Source organism: Rhinoderma darwinii, chromosome 1, assembly GCF_050947455.1.
Source record: "Rhinoderma darwinii isolate aRhiDar2 chromosome 1, aRhiDar2.hap1, whole genome shotgun sequence".
In the NCBI taxonomy this organism is placed as follows: Eukaryota; Metazoa; Chordata; class Amphibia; order Anura; family Rhinodermatidae; genus Rhinoderma; species Rhinoderma darwinii.
Genome location: NC_134687.1, coordinates 466,485,349 through 466,510,603, shown reverse-complemented (window position 1 = coordinate 466,510,603; position 25,255 = coordinate 466,485,349). Strand labels below are relative to the sequence as shown.

At 41.8% G+C, this 25,255-nt stretch overlaps 1 protein-coding gene across 23 annotated transcripts in view; it reads right to left on the bottom strand.

Moving 5' to 3' along the window:
* Window positions 1–25,255, bottom strand: part of RIMBP2 (RIMS binding protein 2) — a 602,457-nt gene that overhangs the window by 134,548 nt on the left and 442,654 nt on the right. For 15 of the 23 annotated variants that reach the window (XR_012849985.1, XR_012849987.1, XM_075833186.1 and 12 more), the window contains 4 exons: window positions 24,312–24,458; window positions 15,204–15,350; window positions 8,276–8,992; window positions 25–142 (listed from right to left, as the gene is read on the bottom strand). Coding sequence is in view for 19 of the 23 variants with exons in the window: in XM_075833186.1 (XP_075689301.1) it covers window positions 25–142; window positions 8,276–8,992; window positions 15,204–15,350; window positions 24,312–24,458 (1,129 nt within the window). In the remaining 4 variants the exon portion in view is untranslated. The remainder of the gene's footprint in view (window positions 1–24; window positions 143–8,275; window positions 8,993–15,203; window positions 15,351–24,311; window positions 24,459–25,255) is intronic. The other 8 variants (XR_012849994.1, XR_012849995.1, XM_075833283.1 and 5 more) reach the window with 1 other exon arrangement.

The following is a 25,255-nucleotide window of genomic DNA, read 5'->3' as shown; positions in this document are numbered from 1 at the left end:
AAAGCAGCAGTCTATCCAACTAACCAATAGATGGGACCATCATAGGTCGAGGTCTTTGTGGTACCGTACTACCATGAGAAAACCTCCGCACAGGGTGATCAGCTCTTTCTGTCCTTCCTAATGTAGAGTGATTGCCTAGAAGCTAAGAACAAACACATATAATTAGTCTAATCTACATTTCAGAGCTGAATATTTACATTAGAAATTACAGCTTAAAGCAGAAGCTCTAAAGGCAACTAAACTACTTTTAACTGAAAGGTTAGCTGAAAGATAACAATATATGAAAACAACATGGAATGCTACTTAGATGGCACATGATTAACTAGCACTTTCATGTAACGTAAGATATTATCACGTAAATGGGGAACATGCATTTGTTCTTAGTGCAACACACAAAAAACTGATTAAACAGACAGTGAACTGACACTCAGAAGACAATTAGATCTTTTATCGATACCTCTTGGCTTGAAATAATCTTCTCTGATTCATTGGTCAAAGATAATATACAGCATAGTTGCACATGTCAAGCCAGTTAGCAATTGACAGTCCATGACACTACATAGCAGCTGTTTATCAATGAGCTATGTTCAGAGTGGACAGGAAATTACTTTTACTCCCATTAAAATAAATGCAGAATACATGTGCAATCACCTCTCCACTAAGAATAAGGAAAGAAGCACCATCATTCTTGGCATGAAGAGGGTCTCACCAGCCAGACCCCCACTAACCACACATTACATTTCAGTTGACATAAAAAAAAATCCTGTAATAATGCTTTAAGATGAATACAGTGTTCCTGTTAATTCATTTCAGATAGACAATTCAAAAGTGAAAATATTGTAAAGTACAACCATAACTCTCTGGAAAGGTGTTTATTTTTTTAAAGCCTCAAAATGTTAAACCAGAGCAAGGAAGAAAAAAGATAGAGAAAATAATAATAATCATAAAAATATTTAAGATTATTTGAGACATTAAAAATGATGCCTCATGTATTATATGGTTACTGTAAATGTCTCCAGCTTTTTGGTGAACTGATGACAGATGATTATTTTCTACAGTACAGTATACTGCACTAAATAGATGACAACGACAAATTATCCACTTTACACTATGTGTAAAATGTCCCTGGCTACTTACTCTATGCTCCTTCATTAATGGTCCATTAATGCCAACTTCTGGTCCACTTTTTCCACCAGAGAACGATTATACTGTACTGTCACACTTATACTGTAGAGCTAGATAATTGTGGTACAATTAAGTAGATTGCAAATTGCCCCTTTGTTTCAGACAAATTTTTCAAAGTTATTGTGTGAAACAAAATACTAGCACCATTATGAAGTGAGCACATCCTCAGCTTAAAATGGTTAGAAAGTGCTACTGTAGAGTGAAAACATTGTAACCTGAGACATTACTGTACTGGCTTCTTCTTTAACTCGAAATTACTTATGCAAGACATTGGTGGTGGGCACATGTTTCCTGTTTTAGGGAACATGTACATGATTGAAAGTAATAGGCCTACAATCTTTATGCTAATAATTTTTTGGGCCTATTAGTTATGAAAAAATTGTAAATTCCTCAGAGATAACCAAACAAAAAGTAATTACTTTTTAACCAAAAATTACTATATTCTCCTATAAGTTGAAATGTCAATGTACAAACATTAGTGCTTCATCATTAAAGAGAATCCTTTTGGGGAAAAAAGTATTTCAGACTACCTAGTGGTAGTCAGCTCTGCTTGTTAAACCAACATTTTTGGCAATCAGACCATCAGAGAAAAAAAAAAGGTTATTTACCCCTGCACTACACCAGGTGTCTTTCATCCCAATCGTTGGTAATCTTCACTTCCATGTTGGCTTCTACAGGTCTTCGATTATAACAAAACCTCCATCTACCAAATCCACAATTTGGTAACTTCACCAATTCTGGCTTTAAGCAATTTAAAGCGCTCCATCCTAAGCACCAGATGATTTGAAACTGACTCCTGTACAACCAACCAAGATTCTTTTATACTTTAAAACCAAGAGACCAGTACCTTAAGCCCAACAAACCATGTAGTATGTTGTAGGGTTGTGGTATGCTAATAGAAAAGGTATTTAAAGAAGTTTTTACAAATATATCTGTAGCCCCAGGGACAGCTGACCTCCGACGTCCCCCTCCTGCTGGTGGTCGCGGCCGTCTGCTGGACTATGCTCATCGGCGCCTGCCTCCTCTGGGACGCCGGTGAGTTCTGAGTTATGTCAGGCAGTGAGCCAATCTGTAGGGTGCGTGTGCGTGCTCTGACGGTGTCTTAAAGAGCCAGCACACGCATCAGTAAAAGTGTCCCTAGCCTATCCCTGGAAACCCTGGTCTATTATAGAAACCCTGCCTACTATTCTAGTGTCTGAGCAATGTTGTTACTAACCCAGTGTTAGCCTGCGAAAGTTCCAAGTCCTGTTTCCTGAACCCTATGTCCATGATTAGTCCTGAATCCTGTGTCCATGACTAGTTTTGTGTCCGTGACCAGTCCTGTTTCCGTAACCAGACCTGTATCCTGAGTCCTGTTTCCGTGAACTACCCTGTGTTCTGAGTCCGTGATTATCCTGTGTTCAGTAATCCGGTACCAGGCTGCTTCCAGTAATCAGGCACCAGCCTGCTTCCAGTAATCCGGCACCAGCCTGCTTCCAGTAATCCGGCACCAGGCTGCTTCCAGTAATCCGGCACCAGCCTGCTTTCAGTAATTCGGCACCAGCCTGCTTCCAGTAATCCGGTACCATCTTGTATCCGCTACCTGCACTCTGTGTCCAGCTGCCACCAAGGTACCATCTGCCAGTGACTGTATTATACCTGTCCGGCCAGAAGCTGCTCCGTTGCTGCGGAGTAGTCCAGTGGATCCACAACCCCATTGCATGTTACAGTTTGCTCAGGTCATGGACACCGCTGGCAAACCCAAGGCTGCTGTTCCAGTCATGCAAGACAATATGCGAGACCTCAGATTACGGCAAGATCAGCTTTTGCAAGCAGTTAATACCTTAGCCAATCACCTGGACATTGCCCCTGGTCCTACTCCGGCAGCTCCACAAGCTTTAGCTCCGTCCACTACTCAGCCAGCCGTAGCTCCAGTCAGCTCCGGAGCCAGAATTTCTTTGCCACTTACACCCCGTTACGATGGAGAAGCGAAAAACCTCTCAAGGCTTTCTCAATCAATGTAAAATCCATTTCAAGTTACATGCTCATCTATTTCTGTCAGATCAGAGCAAAGTAGCCTTCATTGTCTCTCTGTTGTCTGGCAAGGCCTTGGCATGGGCGAATCCTATCTGGGAACGTGAGGGACCGGATTCTTCTAATCTGCAGCTCTTTATAGACAATTTTCGCACTGTGTTCGAGGAACCTGGCTGTACTTCTTCAGCCGCTGATTCACATCTGTCACTATGTCAAGCTAGTTTGACTGTTGTAGAATACGCCATTCAATTCCGTACCCTCGCAGCAGAGCTTGCTTGGAATAATGAGGCCCTGGTGGCAACCGTCTGGCAAGGATTAGCCAGTAGGATTAAAGATGAGCTGGCAGGTCGTGATCTCCCTTCTACTCTGGATGCCCTGATTCTATTGGCTACCCGCATACACCTCAGGTTCCGGGAACGCTCTCAAGAAGCCCTCCAAGAGAAAAAGTCTCCTAGACTGGTGCATAACTTTCAAAGACCCCTGCTACCTTTTTCCTACTACCTTCGAAGATCCTATGCAGGTTAACCAGGTCAGACTATCGGACTAAGAGCGGCAGCACAGACGTTCTGCTAACCTGTGTATGTACTGTGGGAGAAAGGGTCATTTTGTGCGTCAGTGTCCTCAGAAACTGGGAAACTCCAGCACCTAGGGTTGATAGGAGAGACTACCCTAGGTGAACTAAAACCATCTGCAAAATTCTCTCCTAGACTCTCGATTACAGTCTCTATTCACCGGTGAAGCATCCCATTCTGTCTCAGCCTATCTGGATTCTGGAGTGGCAGGAAACTTCACACACCAGGCCTTAGTAAACTGTCCCCTTATACCCATGACCTTTCTGAAGAAAACTCTAGCAGTGGCTTCGGTGAATGGACATTCGTTGTCGGACCCAATTCTCTCCATCACTGAACCATTGATATTGCAAGTTGGGGCACTGCACACAGAACAACTTTTCCTCTATGTTCTACCTGAGGCAATTAACCCAGTCCTGCTGGGACTACCCTGGCTTCGCAAGCACGCTCCCATCCTTGGGCGAAATTCTGGAGAAATTCTTCAATGGAGGCCTAGTTGTCAACACAACTGTCTTAAAGTGTCTCAGTCGCTCCCTGGTCTACCTCCACAATATGCCTGCTATACAAACGTGTTCAGCAAGAAGGAGGCTGAGACCTTACCACCGCATCGTCCATACAACTGTCCAATCGAGTTGGTTCCTGAGAATTCACCTCCTCGTGGACGGGTATATGCTCTCTCTCTCTCCCTGAGACTCAAGTTATGTCGGCATATGTCAGGGAAAACCTTGAGAGAGGGTTTATTAGGAAGTCAACTTCTCCAGCTGGAGCCGGATTTTTCTTTGTAGAGAAAAAAGATGGGTCCCTTCGGCCTTGTATAGACTTTCATGGTCTGAATAAGATCACTGTTAAAAACAAGTACCCCTTACCGCTGATCTCCGAACTCTTCGATAGAATCTGTAGAGCCAAGATTTTCACAACCTGGATCTACGTGGGGCTTCTAACTTAATTTGTAATGACGAGTAGAAAACTGTATTCAACACCAGAGACAGTCACTACGAGTATCTCATGATGCCTTTTGGCTTATTTAATGCTCCAGCAGCCTTCCAGGGAGTCGTGAATACATATTCCGGAATCCATTGTATGTCTATGTGGTGGTGTATCTGGACGATATCTGCATCTACTCACTTGATCTGAGGACACACCGGAAGCATGTTCGCCAAGTCCTGTCGCGGTTAAGGGGGAACAACCTCTACACCAAATTGGAAAAATGGGGAATACCATTTCCGATCATGGACTCCAGATGGATCCGGAAAAAGTAAAGTCTGTCCTGGAATGGCCTAGTCCTCAAGGTCTATACAGAGGTTCCAGGGATTTGCAAATTTCTATAGTCAGTCTATCCCTAATTTCTCGTCACTTACTGCTCCCATCTCTGCCCTCACCAAAAAGGGGGCAAACTCAAGAAGTTGAAGAGGAATCTGCATTCATTAAGCTTAAAAGGTCCTTTACTTCTGTCTCCGTTCTTCATCATCCAGATGTTTCCCAGCAGTTCTCATTGGAGGTTGATGCCTCTTCCGTTAGTGCTGGAGCACTATTCTTTCAGAGCAACTCTAAAGGAAAAGCTATTCCCAGTGGCATCTACTCTGCAGCAAAATGGAACTACTCCATTAGAAACCGTGAGCTTTTGGCTATCAAATTGGCCCTCGAGGAGTGAAGACATTTGTTAGAAGGTTCTGCACATCCAGTATTCATCTACACTGATCCCAAGAACCTCACCTTCTTAAGGTCGGCACAACGTCTTAACTCATGTCAAGGCAGATAGTCACTTTTCTTCGCAAGATTCAATTTCTAACTCTATTTCCGTCCAGCCGACAAAAATGTTAAAACTGATGCACTATATAGTTCTTTTGAAACAGATGACCTAGAAGAGGATCCTCAGCATGTCATTGATCCTTCCTGTATTATTCCGGTTAACCCTCTGCAGATCAAAGTCATTCCGCCTGGGAAAATTTTTGTTCATCCTACAGGCAGAGCGAGAATTCTTGCCTTGGGTCACAACTCCAAGTTGGCAGGTCACTCGGGCATTCGTAAAACTCGGGACTTTATCTCTCGTCATTATTGGTGGCCCACGCTACCCAAAGATGTTTTGGACTATGTCTCTTCTTGTACCAAGTGTGCCCAAAATGAAATTTCTCATTCCAAACCTGCGGGCCTACTTCAAGCTCTGCCAGTTCCGAACAGCCCCTGGCAACACATTGCCATGGATTTTATTACTGATCTTCGTTCCTCTGATGGTTGCACCACCATTTGGGTTATTGTTGACCGTTTCTACAAAATGGCACATTTTGTTCCTCTGTCCAGCCTCCTCTTAACTTCTCGCCTGGCAAGTCTATTTCTTTAGCATGTCTTTCGTCTGCACGGATGGCCTCTACATATGGTGTCTGATCGGGGCGTCCAATTCACATCCAAATTCTGAAGAGCTCTGTGTAAACTTCTGGACGTGAAATTGGACTTTTCATCCGCGTACCATCAGCAAGCAATGCAACGGCCAAGTTGAACAAATTAACCAAGTGCTTGAAAATTATCTCCGTCATTTTATATCTGCACAACATGACAACTGGGTACATACCCTTCCAGGGGCTGAATTCTCATATAATAATCAGATGAGTGAATCTACTGCTACCTCTCCATTTTTTATTGTCTACAGCCAGCACCCTCATGTCATACAAGCTACGTTTGCCTCCTACTCTCATAATTCCCAATTCCTTTCATGTTTCCCTCCTGAAATCTGTGGTCCTCAACCGTTACAGCAAGCCCTCCGATACATCTACTGCTCCTAGAGGTTCGGCTGATGTCTTTCAAGTTAAAGAGATTCTGGATTCCAATAAGGTTAGAGGGAGGATCTTTTTTCTTGTGGACTGGAAAGGTTTTGGTCCTGAGGTGGGATCCTGATTTGACGCAGTGTATCTGCCCTGTGTGAGCATACTCTTACAGAGATATTTTTTCGAAGTATACCTCCATAATTGGCATCTATAGGAACAAACCAGAATTTTCTTTCTGTCGGATTCAGTATGAAATTGGAGGCATACAGAGGTAGACTTCTTTGCTGCATAATATGATATGCAGTCATGTGCTTGTGTTTGGACCATATATTTATAAAAAAAAAAAAAGGTACAGCCCATTACAAGAAAGCAAAAAAGACCAACTACCTTCTTCCATTAAGCTTAAAATACACAGGGGCATGAATTACTGGCAATTTTGGTTTGAAAGTAGAATTAAAAAATATGAAATTTTGTTTTACATTCTAGAATACTATTCAAAGGCCATCACAGCACTATAAGAGTATGTGCAAACACAAAATTAAAAACATCTGAAAAAACTGAGCTGTTTTCAAGGGAAAACCGCTCCTGATTTTCAGACGTTTTTAAATCAAAGTCACGTTTTTCGGCCGCGTAAAAAAAGCCCCGTCGGAACTGAACGTAGTTTTTCTCATTGTTATCAATAAGCAGATGTTTGGAGGCGTTCTGCTTCCAAATTTTCCAGCCGTTTTTCAGGATATTTTTCGATCAGCTGTTTTGAAGGGGCCGTGGTGAGCACTGCTTCCCCTTCATTCCCTATCTGATTGTACTGTGAATCGCCAACACAGTTGTCATGGTAGATCACAGTATTGAAGCCTCCTGCCATTTAAGTAAAAGGGATAAGACTGTAATACTGTGAACCGCTGCTACAAGTGTATTGTGTATTCTCAGTACAAGCATGACAGTAATGAAAGGGAAATAGTACGAGCACCGTGGCCCCTTCAAAACAGCAGATCAGCGGGGGTTCCGATAGTCGGACACCCACTGATCAGATTATCCTAAGGTTAGGCCATCAATTTTTTAGAACTGGACAACCCTTTTAAGATGCTGGAGAGATATTTCCCTTTTAATTCATTATTAGAGATCTGTAAAAGCTGATGATGTGACTCATGATACGGAGTACGCATATCTACAGTCTAATAATTAATATAGTTTTAGGGTGCGTGCCCATATGCGTATGCTGTGTTTCAGGGTTTTTTTTTTTTGTTTTTTTTTAACTAGTCTTGATTGAAACAGTCTGTGGAAATTTACATATATATGTCAGATACAGATCTAGACAGACACCTAAAAGCTGAACTGCCTAGTAAAATAATGGGGAAAAACTTAATGTAGGTGACAATTGGCATAAAATAATTCTAATAATTATCCTTCAGCTAACCCTTAATTAAAATTAAGTTTCAGTTGTCAAGTAAAAGAAATGTAAATAATGTTTTGCAAATATACTTTCTCTTAAATACACAGACAAACAGAAAGACAGCAAAGTCTCGCAACTACAAGCAAACAAAAAGGACAGCTTGGCCCCGAGCCTTTGAAGCATTGCTGATTAATAGACCGGAGGCAGAACATATTACAAGCAATCAGCAAACAGATCCCAGATGGAAGCCCATAAACATAATAAAAGAGGAATTAAAATAAAAGTACAAATTAAAAAAAAAAAGCACAAATAATTTTGCAAGCAGATGGCGAAAGGAGTTTTTTTTTTATTAAACACACCAGAGAGTTTTCTGTGTCTCTGTGAGTTGGCCTTAGATCTGCTTTGCTACAGTTTTTCTGATATACGTCTGATTTCCAGCACCGGTTGTCACTGTTATTTAAATCCCTGACACATGGCAGTGGTTCATGGTTTTCATTGTGGCACTTGGACCCATTAGTGTTATCTAGAAAGCCTGAACTGATATCACCAAAATCCTCCTCCACGCTGCTTTGCCTGGTGAGGGTTTTCCTGCGGGTCAAAATTTGTTTTGGGTCTCTAGGACATACATCATTTTGTTGCAGCTCCTGTATATTGTTTCTAGCAATGGTGTTGCAGCCTTTCCTGTAATGAAAACGAGCTTCCTCTTCTTCACTTCCACAATCCAAACCGCTGTCTGGGCTCCTGGAGAGAGTTCCAAGCTTGCTCCCTTCACATGTAATATCATATGAGCATGGTGTGGCCCCATTCAACCTACACATTGAGTAATGCCATGGACTCTGATGTCTCCCATCTTGACTACTAGCCCTTGGCAGTGGCACTCTATTAGTTCTATCTATGGTTCCTCTTGCACTACAAGCAATGCCTACTGGGCGCCCTCTGTGCAAGACCTCTGAATGTTCTCCACTGTCTTCCTCTGCCACTTCAGGAATACTGAACAGTTTTTTACAGTGAGGATGCGGAGGGGAATAATCCAGCTGCTCCTTTACAGAAGGCTCTGTGGCACTAGTCTTAGAGCACTCCACAAGAAAATACACAACAAAACAAAAGACCAACAACAAAGAATTAAAAACAACATTATAAAAAGAAAAAGTGTGAAAAACAAAGAATAAACATGGAAAAAGAAGTAGAGGAAGAGAAAGAAGAAAATAAAGACAGGGTTAGTTTGAGAGGCAATGGAAAACATAAGACATGCAAGTTTACTCTGTGAAGGAAAGGTTCATGCTCTGAATGTGAATCTGTGAAAATAAAGACATGATTAGGAGCTTGGCTGGTGTCAGAGCACATAAGATCAGTACAAACAATGAGAGCTTGGCATATCAATGCTATAGTAAGAATAGGACCATGCAAGGGTAGATGCTGCACACAGACAGCCATTGTGACGCTTAGATGCAGCACACATTGGATGGGACTGGTTAGTCAAGTTAGGATGCTGTCAATATTAGTGTTAGAAGTAGAGGCAAAACCTTCCCATTTAGCATAACACAAATATAGCAACAATTACGCATTGCCGTCTGTCGAGCATTTTCCTTTTACATGACTTTTTACGTGCATGACTCTGCCTATGATGCATTCCGCAAATCAATGATATAACACTAACAAGGGAAATTCATCTTCTGTGCTGCTAAAGTCAAGAAAATAATCCTTCTATTGGAAACGTGGTTTTAGCTTCTTTTGCACCAAAGTATAGATTTTTAGAGTTGGCCAGAGTCCAAAGAATCAAATTTGGAGTCGGGAGGAATTTTTCCCTAATGAGGCAATTGGCATCAACCTCATGGTGGGTTTTGCCTTTCTTTGGATCAACTCGATAGGATAGGTTGGACTTGATAGACCTGTGCCTTTTTTCAACCTTATCCACTATACAACTATGTAGAAAAAACATTTGACTGATTTGAATGAATATTAAAGACACATAGCAAATCACGAGCAGATAATACATATTCAACTTTACCTGTGTAAAAACAGTGTATATAACAAATTGGACCGTGTGTTCATAGTCTCTTTTGTATGACACACATGAGCTGTTTAAAATATTATCTAAGGCCTCATGCACACGAACATATTTTTTTCCTCCCGTAAATACTGGTGTAAATACGGGTACTTTGTCACACGTATTGGACCCGTATTGCACCAGTATTTATGGATCCGTGCCCGTAAATACGGGCCCGTTGTCACCAGTATTCTAACCGTATTTATGGACCCGTTTTCTCTGCAAAATTGCACTGCACTAATCGGCAGCCCCTTCTCTCTATCAGTGCTGGATAGAGAGAAGGGGCAGCCATTTCGGGCAGAGTTTCCGCAGCAATTGTAAGTAAAAGAAGTTCATACATACCCCGCCCGTTGTTTTGGTGACACGTCCCTCTTTTGAAATCCAGTCCGACCTCCGTGGATGACGCGGCAGTCCATGTGACCGCTGCAGCCTGTGATTGGCCTGTGATTGGCTGCAGCGGCCACATGGGATGAAGCGTCATCCCGGGAGGCCGGACTGGAGGAAGAAGCAGGGAGATCAGGGTAAGTTAACGTTTAATACTATTAACTCCAGTGGTAGTCACTGTCCCGGGTGCTGAAAGTGTTAACTTTTTTTAACTTTTTGAGATACAGCTTTTTGGTATTTTGCACTGAAACCTAAAATTATCAGGTCAGTGGGACTGACAGCTTTTGGTAACAGCGGGTCACAGGATCCACCTGCTATTGATCATATCTAAGTTAATAATTAGATGTGATCTATAACAGGTGGATCCTGCATTACAAAGAAGGGGGTGACCCCCTCCAACAGCCCATCGTTTCCCCTGCTATGCGATCACGGTGTGCCGATGGTTGTCATGGCCGTCTGGGTGCCCAATGAAGGCACCCAGGTCTGCCATCTTTGTGCTCCTATTAAGCCCTGCTAGAGGCCTGGCTTATTAGGAGCATATCAAAATCACGATATACTGCAATGCATTAGTATTGCAGTATATAGTGCAAATGATTGCTGGTTCCCCATAGGAGGACTTATAAAAAATGTACAAAAAAATTTTTAAAAGTAAAAAAATTACTTTTTCCCATTTTTTTTTAAACAAAAGTAATGTTAAAAAAAATAACAGTTAACATAGTCCGAACTATTACCATATAACATGAAATGTTCCCCAAAAAAGTGATAAAGTCGCATGTACCCCAAAATGGTACCAATAAAAACTACAGCTCCATCCCACAAATAATAAGCTATCACACCGCTAAAACTACAGAAAAATAAAAAAGTTATGGCTCTCGGAATATGGCGAAAAGTAGTAAAACATAAAAAAATATATAAATTTGATATCGCCTTTATCGTATCAACCCATAGAATAAAGGTAACATGTCATTTTTACCGCAAGATAAATCCTGTAAAGACAAAACCTGAAAAACAATGTCAGAATCGCTGTTTGTTGCCCATTTTACCCCATAAATATGTTTCTTCGTTATATGGACTATTAAATGGTGCATTAAAAAAAACTACAACTTGCGCAAAAAACAAGCCTTCATACGGCTATGTTGACGAAAAAATTAAAAAGCTATGGCTTTTGGAAGGCGGGAGGAAAAAATTAAAAAACTAAAAATGCCCGCCTCATTACAGGCTTAAGTAGGGGAATGTGACTCTTGTACGGTGCAGTAATATGAAATCCATATAGTCATATGGGACCGTGCTCTATATTTTGCAGTATGCGGAGGGTGTGTGGTTATACACAGGTAAAATAAGTCAGGATATCTTTATACTTAACAGTAACATTTCTCATCCATTAATTAAATAAAGTGGATCTTTCATCATAATATGGTGCCCCTGTATACAGGCACACAACTAGAAATCGGCTGTATTCTATGCTAGGTGCTATTAGCTAAACACACAAATATTTTTGTTGCACTATTTGGATCAACAGTACATCGGGCAGCATATTATGGTGACAGATCTGCCTTAAAGGAATATGACCACTTGTGAGGTCATTGTATTAAGTGAAAAGAGCAGCAGATATGAAGGTGTCACCTTCATATAGTTTAGACCAGGGGTCTCAAGCTTGCGGCCTGCAGGCCGCATGCGGCCCCTGAGGCTCTCATCTGCGGCCCGCGGGACACAGAGCCGCTAGTATCGACTCTGCTCCGAGACTTTGTGGAATTCCCTGACATCACTGTCCATATCTGGACAGTGTTGTCAGAATCTTCCCCAGAGCGGAGTCCCGGGCAGAGCGCTAGTAACGGCTCTGCTCCGGGACTATGTGGAATTCCCTGACATCGCTGTCCATATCTGGACAGTGTTGTCCAGGGCCGCAATCAGAAATTTCTGGGCCCCATACAGCCAAGGAGTCTGAGGCACCCCTCACTATTGGGGCGGGCACAAAGTAAAGGGGTGGATGGTAGGGCAGCGGTGAAAGCAAACTAGTAGGGTCTCTTTGGAGGGGCAGGGCAAAGACAGCTGGTGGGCATCAGGGGGCAAGGTGGAGAGACTAAGTGCCAGGGCTCGGTGGGGGAATGAGGAGGTGCTTTCTGGGAGAACAGAAAGTGGCTTGGGTGGCGACACCGGGCATGAGGGCGTCTGTGAAGCCCGTCGGAACGGGCCCCCCCTTGGCCAGCGGCGCACTATAGCAGAGCTATATATCTCCCTGCTCTGCAATCTACTAGCGCCACTGTAGCTCCCTGAAGGAGCGGAATCCCCCTGTGGCCGGAGATTCCGCTCCTGGAGCGCTCCGCTTGCGGTCTCTGTCCATATATGGACAGTGACATTAGGGGCAACTCCTGAAGCAGAATCCTCGTCCACAGCGTTGCCGACGCTGTGACCGGGGATTCGACTCCAGGAGAAGCCCCTGTCATCTGTGTCCATGTATGTGTAATGACTGTAATGTCAAGGGCTTCTCCTGGAGTGGAATCCCCGGTCACAGAGTTGGCAACGCTGTGGATGGGGATTCTGCTTCAGGAGTTGCCCCTGATGTCATTGTCCATATATGGACAGAGACATCAAGCGGAGCGCTCCAGGAGCGGAATCCCCGGCCACAGGGGGATTCCGCTCCTTCAGGGAGCTACAGTGCCCCTGTCTACAGGAAGGGTGGTGCTATCTACAAGGGGGCTGTGTGGCACTACCTACCAGGAGGCTGTGTGTCACTACCTACCAGGGGGCTGTGTGGCACAACCTACAAGGGGGCTGTGTGACAACCTACAAGGGGGCTGTGTGAAACTACCTACAAGGGGCCAGTGTGGTACTACCTACAAGGGGCCTGTGTAGCACTACCTACAAGGGGGCTGTGTGGCACTACCTACAAGGGGGCTGTGTGGCATTACCTACAAGGGGGCTGTCTGGCACTATCTACATGGGGAATCTGTGAGTGGGGCCTGATGGTAATTTTACTGTGAGTGGGTCCTGATGGTTATTTTACTGTGAGTGGGGGGGGCTGATGGTCATTTTACTGTGAGTGGGGGGCTGATAGTCTTCAAGTGGTTTCCACCTCTGACCTTTAATTGAAATTAATAGGAGGCAGAAAATACCTGCGGTGCTCGTTTGGTGATTTTTTTATTCCTGCGCCTTTTGCATTCGCTTCAACAGCTTAAAGAGGCTCTGTCACCAGATTATAAGTGCCCTATCTCTTACATAATCTGATCGGTGCTGTGATGTAGATAACAACAGTGGTTTTTATTTTGAAAAACGATCATTTTTTAGCAAGTTATGAGCAATTTTAGATTTATGCTAATTAGTTTCTTAATAGACAATTGGACATGTTTTTACTTTTTACCAACTGGGTGTTGTACAGAGGAGTGTATGACGCTGACCAATCAGTGACCAATCAGCGTCATACACTTCTCATTGTTCCAGCCCAGCTTCTTTCACTGCACAATCACACTGTAACAATGGGAAGTGTATGACGTTGATTGCTCACTGATTGGTCAGCGTCATACACTTCTCTTCACAACGCCCAGTTGGTATAAAGTAAAAATACGCCCAGTTGTCTATTAAGAAACTGATTAGCATAAATCTAAAATTGTTTATACACTGTTGTTATCTACATTACAGCGCCGATCACATTGTGTAGGAGATAGGGCACTTATAATCTGGTGACAGAGCCTCTTTAAATAAAACGCAAAAAAAAAAAAAAAAGGTCAAACAACGCTGTCACTTCCTGAAGGAATTTTGAGATAGATTTTTTTTGCCTTACAAAAAACGCTGTGTGAACATACCCTGAGAGTGTAGCACTGGTTTTTAGCTGTTTTCTGTCTTTCTCTAAACAGTTTTTGGTAGGGGTGCCCTGAGGAAATGTGATTTTTCCAGTGGTGCCTCGAGTTCGAAAATGTTGGGAAACTCTGTACTAGGCTACAAGATCACTATCTACAGGGGGGCTGTGCATGGCAGCCAGGGGAAGGGGGTATTATACTGTGTGGGGGCCACTAAGCAGACATTATACTGTGTAGGGGCACTACAGGGGGCAATATACTGTGTGTGGCACTTAGGGAGCATAATACTGTGTCAGAGGGCACTGTGGACATATCTTAAAAGGGGCTGCCCAATCTTGACATTTGTGTGTCTGCCAAACGCTGCCAACTTAGCCGCCGCACTGCATTTACTGACACTTAAACTGGAAAACTGGATTGTTGAAATGCGGCCCATCAACTTCTAATTTTTTCTATATGTGGCCCACTTACCCGGCCGAGTTTGAGACCCCTGGTTTAGATTCTTCCAGGCAGTAAACTAGCTCTTTTTTTATGCCTTAGTGCATGTATACACACAAAAAAGCTTATTATGCATTTCTGTGCCCAGGAAATAATTATAGCATATGTTCTCTGAAAAAAGAAAATTACTGCGTTTATAATGGTTATTTATCATTTGTTCATACTTGAAAGAATCGCTTAATATTAACAGAAAGTTAAAAATAGGTGCAGCACTGTACTACCAGTAGCTCCATCATTTAACTCTATATACCAAGGGAGACTATGTGGCAGGTGTTTCTAAGCAAACAGTACATGATAAGCTATTGTCATGCTCACATATCTGCTGGCTTCTTACTCGAGAAACACTGGCTTTTCTAGCGTTGGCATCAAACAATGTGCTTGCGAGATGCTCGTTTTTACTTGTGATGTGGGCAAAGTTCCACTAGACATATCCTTTAATTCATCCAAGGATATAATAAATTAGGAAGTCACAGCCATATCCCCAGTCTTCATAATTAAGGCTATGAAAATACCATGCAGGTTTTGGAAACTCAACCCAAACTGCTTGCTGATCGCTAGTCCTCTTACCTTAAGTGTGTTGTGGGAAGTAACACTAACACGTCTCCTGCCTCCATCCTCTAGTTGCATCTCTGAATAAAGTTCCTCCTCATCTTCTTCCAAGATGTCTGATAAATCAGAGCCCCTACTGCTTTCATCATCAGGACAATAGTGCGGCTGATCAGTCCAAATAGAAAGAGACATAAGATATTAATTCATATTTGAAGGTACATTTTTATGAAGACCAAAATACAGTCCATGTAGTTATTGTTTGGTGAAAAATAAGTTAGAACAAAGTGATGGTGAACTTCTGTGATCAATATTATAGGTCATAACATAACTATATCCCACAGTTCACTGCATTTTTTCCAAATTAATTTTTATGACAGATTTCATAAACAAAACTTGACGGGGAATGAGTTTCATTACTCTTTTGTATTTGGCTATAAGAGTTGAAAAGGTTTATAAACTGGTGAATAGTGGATGCCCAGTTGTGAAATTAAAAATCATATGTACCACTGGGTAATGCTGGTTACGGATGGCTACTTTTTTGCTCTGATCTAATGCATTAATTCCCATCTATAATCTGTGCAGGCCTGGGACAAGGAGTCGGCAGAGTAGGTGGCTGTCTAGGACATCACTGAGGATGGGGACTAAATTTTTGGACTTAAAATAAGTTGTTGTTCACTCATAGTTCAATGAGTGATTCCCTTTAATGCATTGGTGTGGGAACGGCACTGGTCACACAGGAATGGACTTTTGTGTATGAGAGTTGCCCACTGTCACCAATCAGTGATTCACTGTAGAGAAAAGAGCTTGATTCAAGAAAGCGAGCAATGTATTTAAGAGAGGTGAGGGATAGAGCTAGAAGAGAAACCAGCCATCCCTACTACAGACAAGAGGTAGGGCAGCCAGACGACTTTGCATTAAGAAATGCACATGTGTGGAGGAGTTTGGGATGAAGGGTAATATTAAGTATGTATTATACACTATATGGACAGTGACGTTGGCAGCAGTTCTGGAGTCCTCGGCAGAGCGCTAGCTGATGCTCTGCTCAGGGACTTCAGCGATAGGAAACCCCTGAAGTCACTGTCCATACATGGACAGTGATGAAAGGAGCAGTACTGGAGTCCCCCGAGCAGAGCATCAGCTGATGCTCTGCTTGGGGACTCCAGTGCTGCTGCCGACGTCATTGTCCATATATGGACAGTGACAGTGATGTTGGCAGCAGTGCAGGAGTCCTCAGCCAGAGCGCTAGCTGATGCTCTGTTCAGTGACTTCAGCGATAGGAAATCCCTGAAGTCACTGTCCATATATGTTCCCGGCAGAGTGCCAGCTGATGCTCTGCTTTGGGGACTCCAGCGATAGGCGATGTGCCAGCCCCTTGCAGTCATGTGCTTAATAACACGCCGACACGAACAGCACGGCGCGTCATCAATATTAGAAAAGCTACAGGACTTCCAGCACCAATTCACTGGGTTTGAACTGCACGATTCAGTACAGAATTAAAAATGAAAGTACATTAGTAAGGGACTTCTTTTAACATAAAAATATAAATCCCAAACAATTTTGGTCCTTGGATAACCCCTTTAATAAAAAGTTAGTGCATGAACTGCTAATTTACAGCAAGAATACAGCAATATAATCAATTAAATCACCAGTAAAAATAAGAACAATGTCAGTTAATATACTGTGCCAATAGAGCCTGAATAAGGTATTTCCTTTTAAATCCAAATATTAATTCCACCAGTCTGTATACAATGCTTGACTTTCATAGAATGCTTGTGTTCATGGCTTGCTATGCCTTTTAATATAGGTCAAGATAACTTAGTTGCATTCAGTTCAAGTGACATATGTCTGCACCTAAAATATCAAACTGCTTCACAGGGGTTTTAGATATCCTAGTATTTAGAGTGTAATATTTTTCTGGAAATCTGATTGTCAATCTGATCCTTTCTGCTTGAATTTCATCATGATGCAGTGACTAATCCCTAGTTAAAATCCTGACAAATTTTACATATTACTAATTGAATTACACAATTATTACCATGATAATTTGCCACCAATTAAGTTTCATCCCTTTTCCCAGTTGCTTATTCTCAATAAATGTTGTAATTGGCAGATGAAAAGGGGAAGAGGTTTTACTCATCACATCTCAATTAACTATCTATTTGTGGCCTCCAAAATCATTCCACAACAAGATTCTATAGAAAACATCAATTAGGAATCCGACTTTTCGCTCAAGTTAAAAAACTCATAAAGTGCAAAAATTAGCGATGTCCATTCCAGTGTTTGTGGCGGCTTTAACTTCTATTAACGTGTCACTTTTGTATTGGGGAACTTCATAAACAACATTCCCTAATATATATCTATTATTGGAATTATATTGTAATCAAAAAAGTCACAGGAGAGAACTTATATTACTAATAAAAATTCAGCCAAAATAATCTCCTGCATTGTCATACATACATGAGTAGATTAGTGAAGTCTGTCATCTATGATTTCACAAATAAAAAGGCCTCTATAGAAAGTTCATACCCTATTGGTAATGTGGCATTGATATGGAAAGAAAAAAGAAGACACAGAGTGCTCCTCTGGGGTATTGCTGTAGTTGCAGGGTACATACTGAAACAGTAATGTGCTTAAAATAAGATTTTGCACTCACCTTTTAGAGTTGTGCTAGATGGTCGGCACAACTCGATTATTAAACCAATGGAGCCTCAGTACTCCGTATGTGTGTAGTCTGCTAGCCCTCTGGGTGAACACAGGCGGCTGAATGATCAGCGTTAGTCGATGTGGATGCGGTCCAAATAGTGAAAAAGAAAAAAATGATCACCCCTGATGGAAGGCGCTCCTGCACTCGTAAATTTAATTCAACTGAAATCCCAGTCGGGACAAGATATCAAAGAGGAGTAAAAATGTGTAATTTTTAAAAGACATACATCCTGTGTCATAAAATTGGAATAAAAACTACGCGTTTCGACCCTAAACCAGGGTTTCTAGACCTCGAAATAAGTCACAACACCAATATTTTCACTGCTAAAACAAATTTCAAGGAAGAAGACACCAACTGTAATGGCAGGGGGTAGGGAGACGGACAAGTGAGCCCTAATCTACCCGCCACTCTGTCCCTGCCTACTTGCAACGACCCGCCCTAGGCGACGGGGTACAACTGGGCGGCGGTCCCTGCGCTCAGTAAGTGCACGACAAACACGACAAACATACAAGGAACACAAGCAAGGAAAAGGGGCCGTTGCCCACGGCAACACCGTGAGCAACCAGAGTGGTGAACGAGCCGAGTCAAGCCAGGAGTGTGCGAGGTACAAAACGAAAAGCAGAAGAGTAGTCGGTAAGCCAGGGTCTGTATGGAGCAGGATCAAAAATAGCAGGAGCTGTAGCTGGGCCAGGAAACCACAAGGAGGGAAACACAAGCAATAACAAGCACCGAGGGACAGGAAGTGCAGGCTTAAATAGACCGAGGGCGGGAGCTAGCTGAGTCTGGCCAGGTTACGATAGGCTCTCCCACTCCTAAGCCTGCCAGCCTGAATGGTGGAAGCAGGAGTCAGTCTCAGGGATGTATTCTCAGGTGCTGACTGATTAGTTCTGGGAGTTAACCCCGCTGTGCCTGGCAGATCCTTTACACCAACAGTTTTCTTAATTTTCAAAGTGCACATTACAAAAAATGGCCTACTAATATTCCATGCAGTCAGTATAGAAGGGTAAGAAAAAATTGCTCTTCAACATCCAGTTACAAAGTATAATCAAAGATTTTACATAGGAGATTTAGAGATAAGGGTTATCCAAAATCCCTAATAAATAGTACAGATAAAGAAAAATTATCTATACCACAAACACAATGTTTAGGAACAAGAAGCACTCCCGTCAAAATGGCGAAAGACATGAACACCTTCAAAGGGAATTTCATCACCACCTTCAATGCTGGAAACAAATTTATTAGGAAAACTTTAAATAAACATTGGGGTATTCTGCTGAAGGATCCGATACTTAAAAATCTGATCCCCCAAAAGCCAGGCATCACTTTTAAACGAGGGAGAACAATTAAAAATATCATAACCCCTAGCAGACCTAATACAAAAAATCCACAAAAAGCTATAAAGCTCTTTCCCCACATCATAGGAGTTTTTAGATGCGGGAGAAGATTATGCCTGTGTTGTAACAGCATTGACCATGGGAGGAAAAATATTGTATAGTTTACAACTAAAGAGGAATTTAAGATTAACACCTTTTTAAACTGCAGTTCAGACTATGTCTTTTATGTAATTGAGTGTGAGTGCGGTATCCAATACGTTGGACGCACAACACAGACACTGCGTTGCAGACTAAATGGTCATAGACACAACACAAAAACCGGCTTTATGAAACATAGTTTGTCCCGACATTTATTATTACACCACAAATCCAATATTGAAAAAATAAAAATTACACCCATAGAAACAATAACGAAGGATATACATAATCGGGGAGCACTATTGAACAAAAGAGAGTCCTATTGGATCTTTAAACTCCAGACCCTGACCCCTGACGGACTAAATGAGTGTATCGAAACAGTATGGTCCTAAATTATATAACACCCGTCCAAAAAATGAGAATTTTTGTATATCCATGTTTGTGCATATATATACATAAGCATATATATTTTGAGTTTAGAGGATATTCTATCTCTCTAAGTTTTTATTATTATTATTATTATTATTATTATTATTGTTAACAATAGTGTATGCGCTTTTAGAAAAAGTTTAATGTAGTACTACCCATGGTCTGTAGATGTGACTCCATCACTATCTTTTAATCTGTGTACATAATGGCAAAATAGTAATATTATACTCTTCCTTTTATTATATGCATCAAATTTTAAACCAATAGCGCCCCCCGGTGGATTCTTTTCATAACAGAGAGGTAGCTGTCCAAATTTTCAGGAACATTGGGCTCCTCTTGCTGATCTGTCCAGCCCTTTCAGCTTCTCAGAGTAGCATCCCCATGACAACGAGTACGCTCACGCTGCTGATCACGGATTATGTGACCTACAATGTTTTTTAAGTAATGTTTCACAATTTTCGTATTATATGACTATTGTTTTAAAAATGTACATATGTAGTTTTTGGTTCACTAATATCTAACTTTTGTATCAATGTCAAGAAGGTAATACGAAAAAAAAACACTTCCACCATGAACTGTAACCAAGCCCTTTGACCTAGAAGTGCTTCCAGGTCAAAATGGACATTTAAGGATGTAAATTTCTTTTTTCCTCTCACTTTTTTCAAGCCTGAGGAAGACCCTGGTTCAGGGTCGAAACGCTTAGGTTTTATTCCAATTTTATGACACAGCATGTATGTCTTTTAAAAATTAAAAATGTTTACTCCTATTTGATATCTTGTCCCGACTGGGATTTCAGTTGAATTACTTTTACAAGTGCAGGAGCGCCTTCCATCAGGGGTGATCATTTTTTTTCTTTTTCACTCTTTGGACCTATTGGTAATGCTTAGAGATTTCTGCTACTGGAAATCTGACACAATATTCTAAGCACAGTTCTTCAAATCACTAGTCCATTGCTGAGAATGTTGTGTCAGATTTCCAGTAGCAGAAATCTATCAGCATTACCATTATTGTTTGCGCTCTCTATAAAGTCTTTTTGTTTGTTTGTTTAGACTTCACCATTGTGAGCTTCACACACACACACACACACACACACACACACACACACGCGCGCACGCACACTCCATACGATGCCGGTGTCGGCTGTATGTTACAGCCAACACTTCAGAGTAAATAGCGGCATCGTGCTCGAGCGCGATACCGCTAGTTTAACTCGTTAAATGCTGCGGTCAATACCGACCGCAGCATTTAAATCATCAGAAAGAGGGGGGCGACCCCCTCTAACAGGTCATTGCGCCCCCCGCAACGCAATCACGGGAGGGCGACGGTTGCTATGGCTGCCTGGGGGTTTAATGAGCGCCCTCTGGTCCGCCATCTTTGTACACCTATTAAGCCTTGCCTCCGGCAGGGCTTAATAGGTGCCTGTCAGAATCACGATATACTGCAATACATTAGTATTGCAGTATATCGTGCAAGCGATCTAACGATCGCTGGTTGAAGTCCCCTAGGGGGACTAATAAAAAAAATGAGTTAAATAAAGTGTAAAAAAAATATTACAAGTTGAAAAAACACCTCTTTTCCCATTTTCCCCCTAGAGCATAGTAAAAAAATAAATAAATAAACATAATTGGTATCGCCGCGTCCGTAAAAGTCTGAACTATTACAATATAACATTATTTAACCCGCACGGTGAAAAATAATAATTTGTAAACGCCAGAATGTCTATTTTTTGGTCACATAATCTCCCACGAAAAATGAAATAAAAAGTGATCAAACCGTTTCATGTACACCAAAATGGTATTATTAAAAACTAAAGCTTATCCCGCAAAAAATAAGCCCTCATACCACTTAATGAACGGAAAAATAAAAAACTTATGGCTCTCAGAATTTGGCGACACAAAATAAATTTTCTTTTTTACACTTCGGTTTTACATGTAAAAGTAGTAAAATATAGAAAAAACTATATATATTTGGTATCGCCGTAATCGTATTGACCCACAGAATAAAGATAACAAAGTTAACATGTTGTTTTAATTGCACAGTGAATTCCGTAAAAACGGCGTGCAAAAAAACATGGAGGAATCGCTGTTTTTTTTCATATTGTACCCCACAAATAATTTTTTTACCCTTTCCTAGTACATTATATGGCAAAATAAATGGTGTTACAAAAAACTACAACTCGTCCCGCAAAAATCAAGCCCTCATAGTACTATATCGACGGAAAAATAAAGACGTTATGGCCAGGGGCGTAACTAGGAAAGACTGGGCCCCATAGCAAACTTTTGACGCCCCCCCCCCCCTCCCCTGGGTGTCACACAACCCCCCCTTGTAGATAGTGGCTTTTTTACAGCTCCCCCCGTTCGGTCCCCCGTTCTCCCTATCGCTGCCAGTGATCACACATGTATCCCCTATCCTGTGGATAGGGGATACATGTCTTTTGTAGGAACAACCCCTTTAATGGCAGAGCGGGGAGATACCTCACTGCTCTGCCGTAGTGTTCAGTTGTGTCGCGCTGTAGTAGCCATAGCGGCAGCAAGCAGAGCCTCCGGCCATGGTGGGGGCCCGTGCCGGCGGGCGACACGGGCCCCCTCATGCCGCGGACACCGTAGCAGCCGCTACGGCTGCTACAGCGGTAGTTACGCCACTGGTTATGGCTTCTGGAATGTGGGAAGGAAAAAACGAAAATGAAAATCTGAAAAAGGGCTGCGGCGGAAAGGGGTTAAAGAACTTTCTAGGTCAGAAGAAGCGCTACACTTAGCGCGAAACAGGCTGTAACCTGCAATCTGCTATGTCCTCCCTTGTACGCTTTTAAGTTTTTGCTTGATGCCACATTAAAGGAAGAATACAAACGAAACGGGTGAGTGCCGTAATTTCATCTCTCACTACATACTGTTCACAGATTGTTCAATCTTATTTGCTGAGCACCACCCAAGTGTTTTGGTTAAAGAAACTCCTGCTCCAATCTTTGCTTCATAGGACTGCTACATACTTAAAAGACTGATGAGTAGTGCCAAATCCTTTCTATTGTGCCTGGTATATTTCTAGTTATATTGTTTACTTCCTTGCCATGCGGCATCAAGGAACCAATTTCACATCCTTTTAAAAGGGAACAGCGCCGTTTGCAGGGCTGATTTTTGGGACTTCCCACCACACTGCTAAAATTTCCTGTTAGACGGCTGCATTGACTCTGGACTTGATATAACACAGTGGACCAACACCAGCAGATAACATGGCTCCCCAAACCATCACTGACTGTAGAAACTTCACACTGGACCGCAAGCAACATGGATTGAGTGCCCCTCGACTCTTCCTCCAGACTCTGGAATCTTGATTTCCCAATGAAATGCAAAATTTACTTTCATCTGAAAAAAGGACTTTGGGCCACGGAGCAACAGTGTTGGTCCACTGTGTAATATCAAGTCCAGAGTCAAAACAGCCATCTACCAGGAAATTTTAGAGCACTTCATGCTTTCTTCTGCTGACAAGCTTTATAGAGATGCTGATTTCATTTTCCAGCAGGACTTGGCACCTGCCCACACTGCCAAAAGTACCAATACCTGGTTTAATAACCACAGTATCACTGTGCTTGATTGGCCAGCAAACTCGCCCGACCTAAACCCCATAGAGAATCTATAGGGCATTGTCAAGAGTAAGATGAGAGGCACCAGACCCAACAATGCAGGCGAGCTGAAGGCTGTTATCAAAGCAACCTGGTCTTCCACAGCACCTCAGGAGTGCCACAGGCTGATCGCCTCCATGCCACGCCGCATTGATGCAGTAATTCATGTAAAAGGAGCCACGACCAAGTATTGAGTGCTTATACAGTACATACTTTCAGTAGGCCAACATTTCGGTATTAAAGATCATTTTTGAAATTGGGCTTATATAATATTCTAATTTTCTGAGACACTAAATTTTGGGTTTTCATTAACTGTTACCATAATCATCAACATTAAAAGAAAAAAAATGCTGAAATAGATCACTCTGTGTGTAATGAATCTATAGAATATAGGAGTTTCACTTTATGAATTGAATTACTGAAATAAATTTACCTTTTTGATGATATTCTAATTAATTGAGAAGGACTATATGTAATGATAATCCTGACTTGTGTGTTTTGGGAATTGCCCCTACTAACCACTATAGCCAGGATATATTTTGTTTGGGCTACTAAAATGTATTTGAGGAGCACTTATGCCCTCAAACATTTCCTTTTTATTTTTTGCAGTAGCTTTAAGTGGTTAGTGAGCGTTCTAACAGATGAAAGGGCTTTGGGTCCCGCTGATCATGGGCTCTTAGACACTGCTCTAATGCCTAAAAGGTTAGTCTGACCTGATTGGTGACAAAGAACCAACTATTAGACTGAAAGCAGGGGCATACAAGTCTATTCTTCTGGGATATTACATTGCATTACTTTCAGACCCAGCTTTCAGTTAATGCAGTCAGCAAAGTATCATCTGGGATACCAGATACTTCATTCAATTTCTCCGAATTTTGGGGTCTTTTTAAAACTTCAGAAATTACCTGCTTCCCAAGCTCAGAACCTTTTAGGAACTCATCAACAGAAGCTCCTTTTCTTTTGATGTGTGGAGAATCATAGCCATCCTCTTCTTCATCTGAGTTATCATGTACTGCATTACTCCTCTCACTAAACAGGTTCCTCTTCTCATTCTGCAGTAGATCAAAAATAAATTAAACTATGAGCACATATAAATGTAAAATATAATTTTCACTAATCCTGGACAAATTTTGCAGAGTCATAGTAGTAAAACTTTTTAAAGAATACTAAAAGATCAGACAAGTGTATCCATTGTTTTCCATTGCATGGATCAGGGTTGTCCACGAAACATTTAAAGATGAGTGAAGCCCTGTAGCTATTGAGTAAAAGCATTCATTGAATAAGGTTGGATTACAATAATTTTAGGGATATGGACACTTTTAATGTAATCAGCAGCAATTGGTCAACAGAAAAAAGTTGTTTTTAGGAGCATGAGACGTGAAAAACAGGCAGTTAATATTATGACGACAAGATCACTAGCATTGTGGTTGGAAAATGAAGAAGAAAAATATAATCTCGGTCAAGACTGTCAAACACGGGATAAACATACCATTGGTGCAACCTGTGCAACTGCACAGGGGCCCAGAAGGTAAGGAGGCCCGAATTCAACTTAAAACAGCCTTCCTCGATTAGATTGCATGTAAATGCTTGAGCTAAAGAATTGTATGCTAAGACTTACTAATAGATTGTTATAGACATATGGGTGATTTATGATGAGATATTGGAGACCAGAGGGCCCATGTACTGTTCTTGCACAGGGGCCCTCTGCTTCCTGTGTCCGCTCCTGAAAAAACACAAAGATCATTTGAAAGGGAATAACCAAATACCAACATGTGCAAATATTTGTTATCAGATATTTGTGTTGTGTATAATTGGCCTTGGAATTACCTAAGTGGATATTTAAAGACTA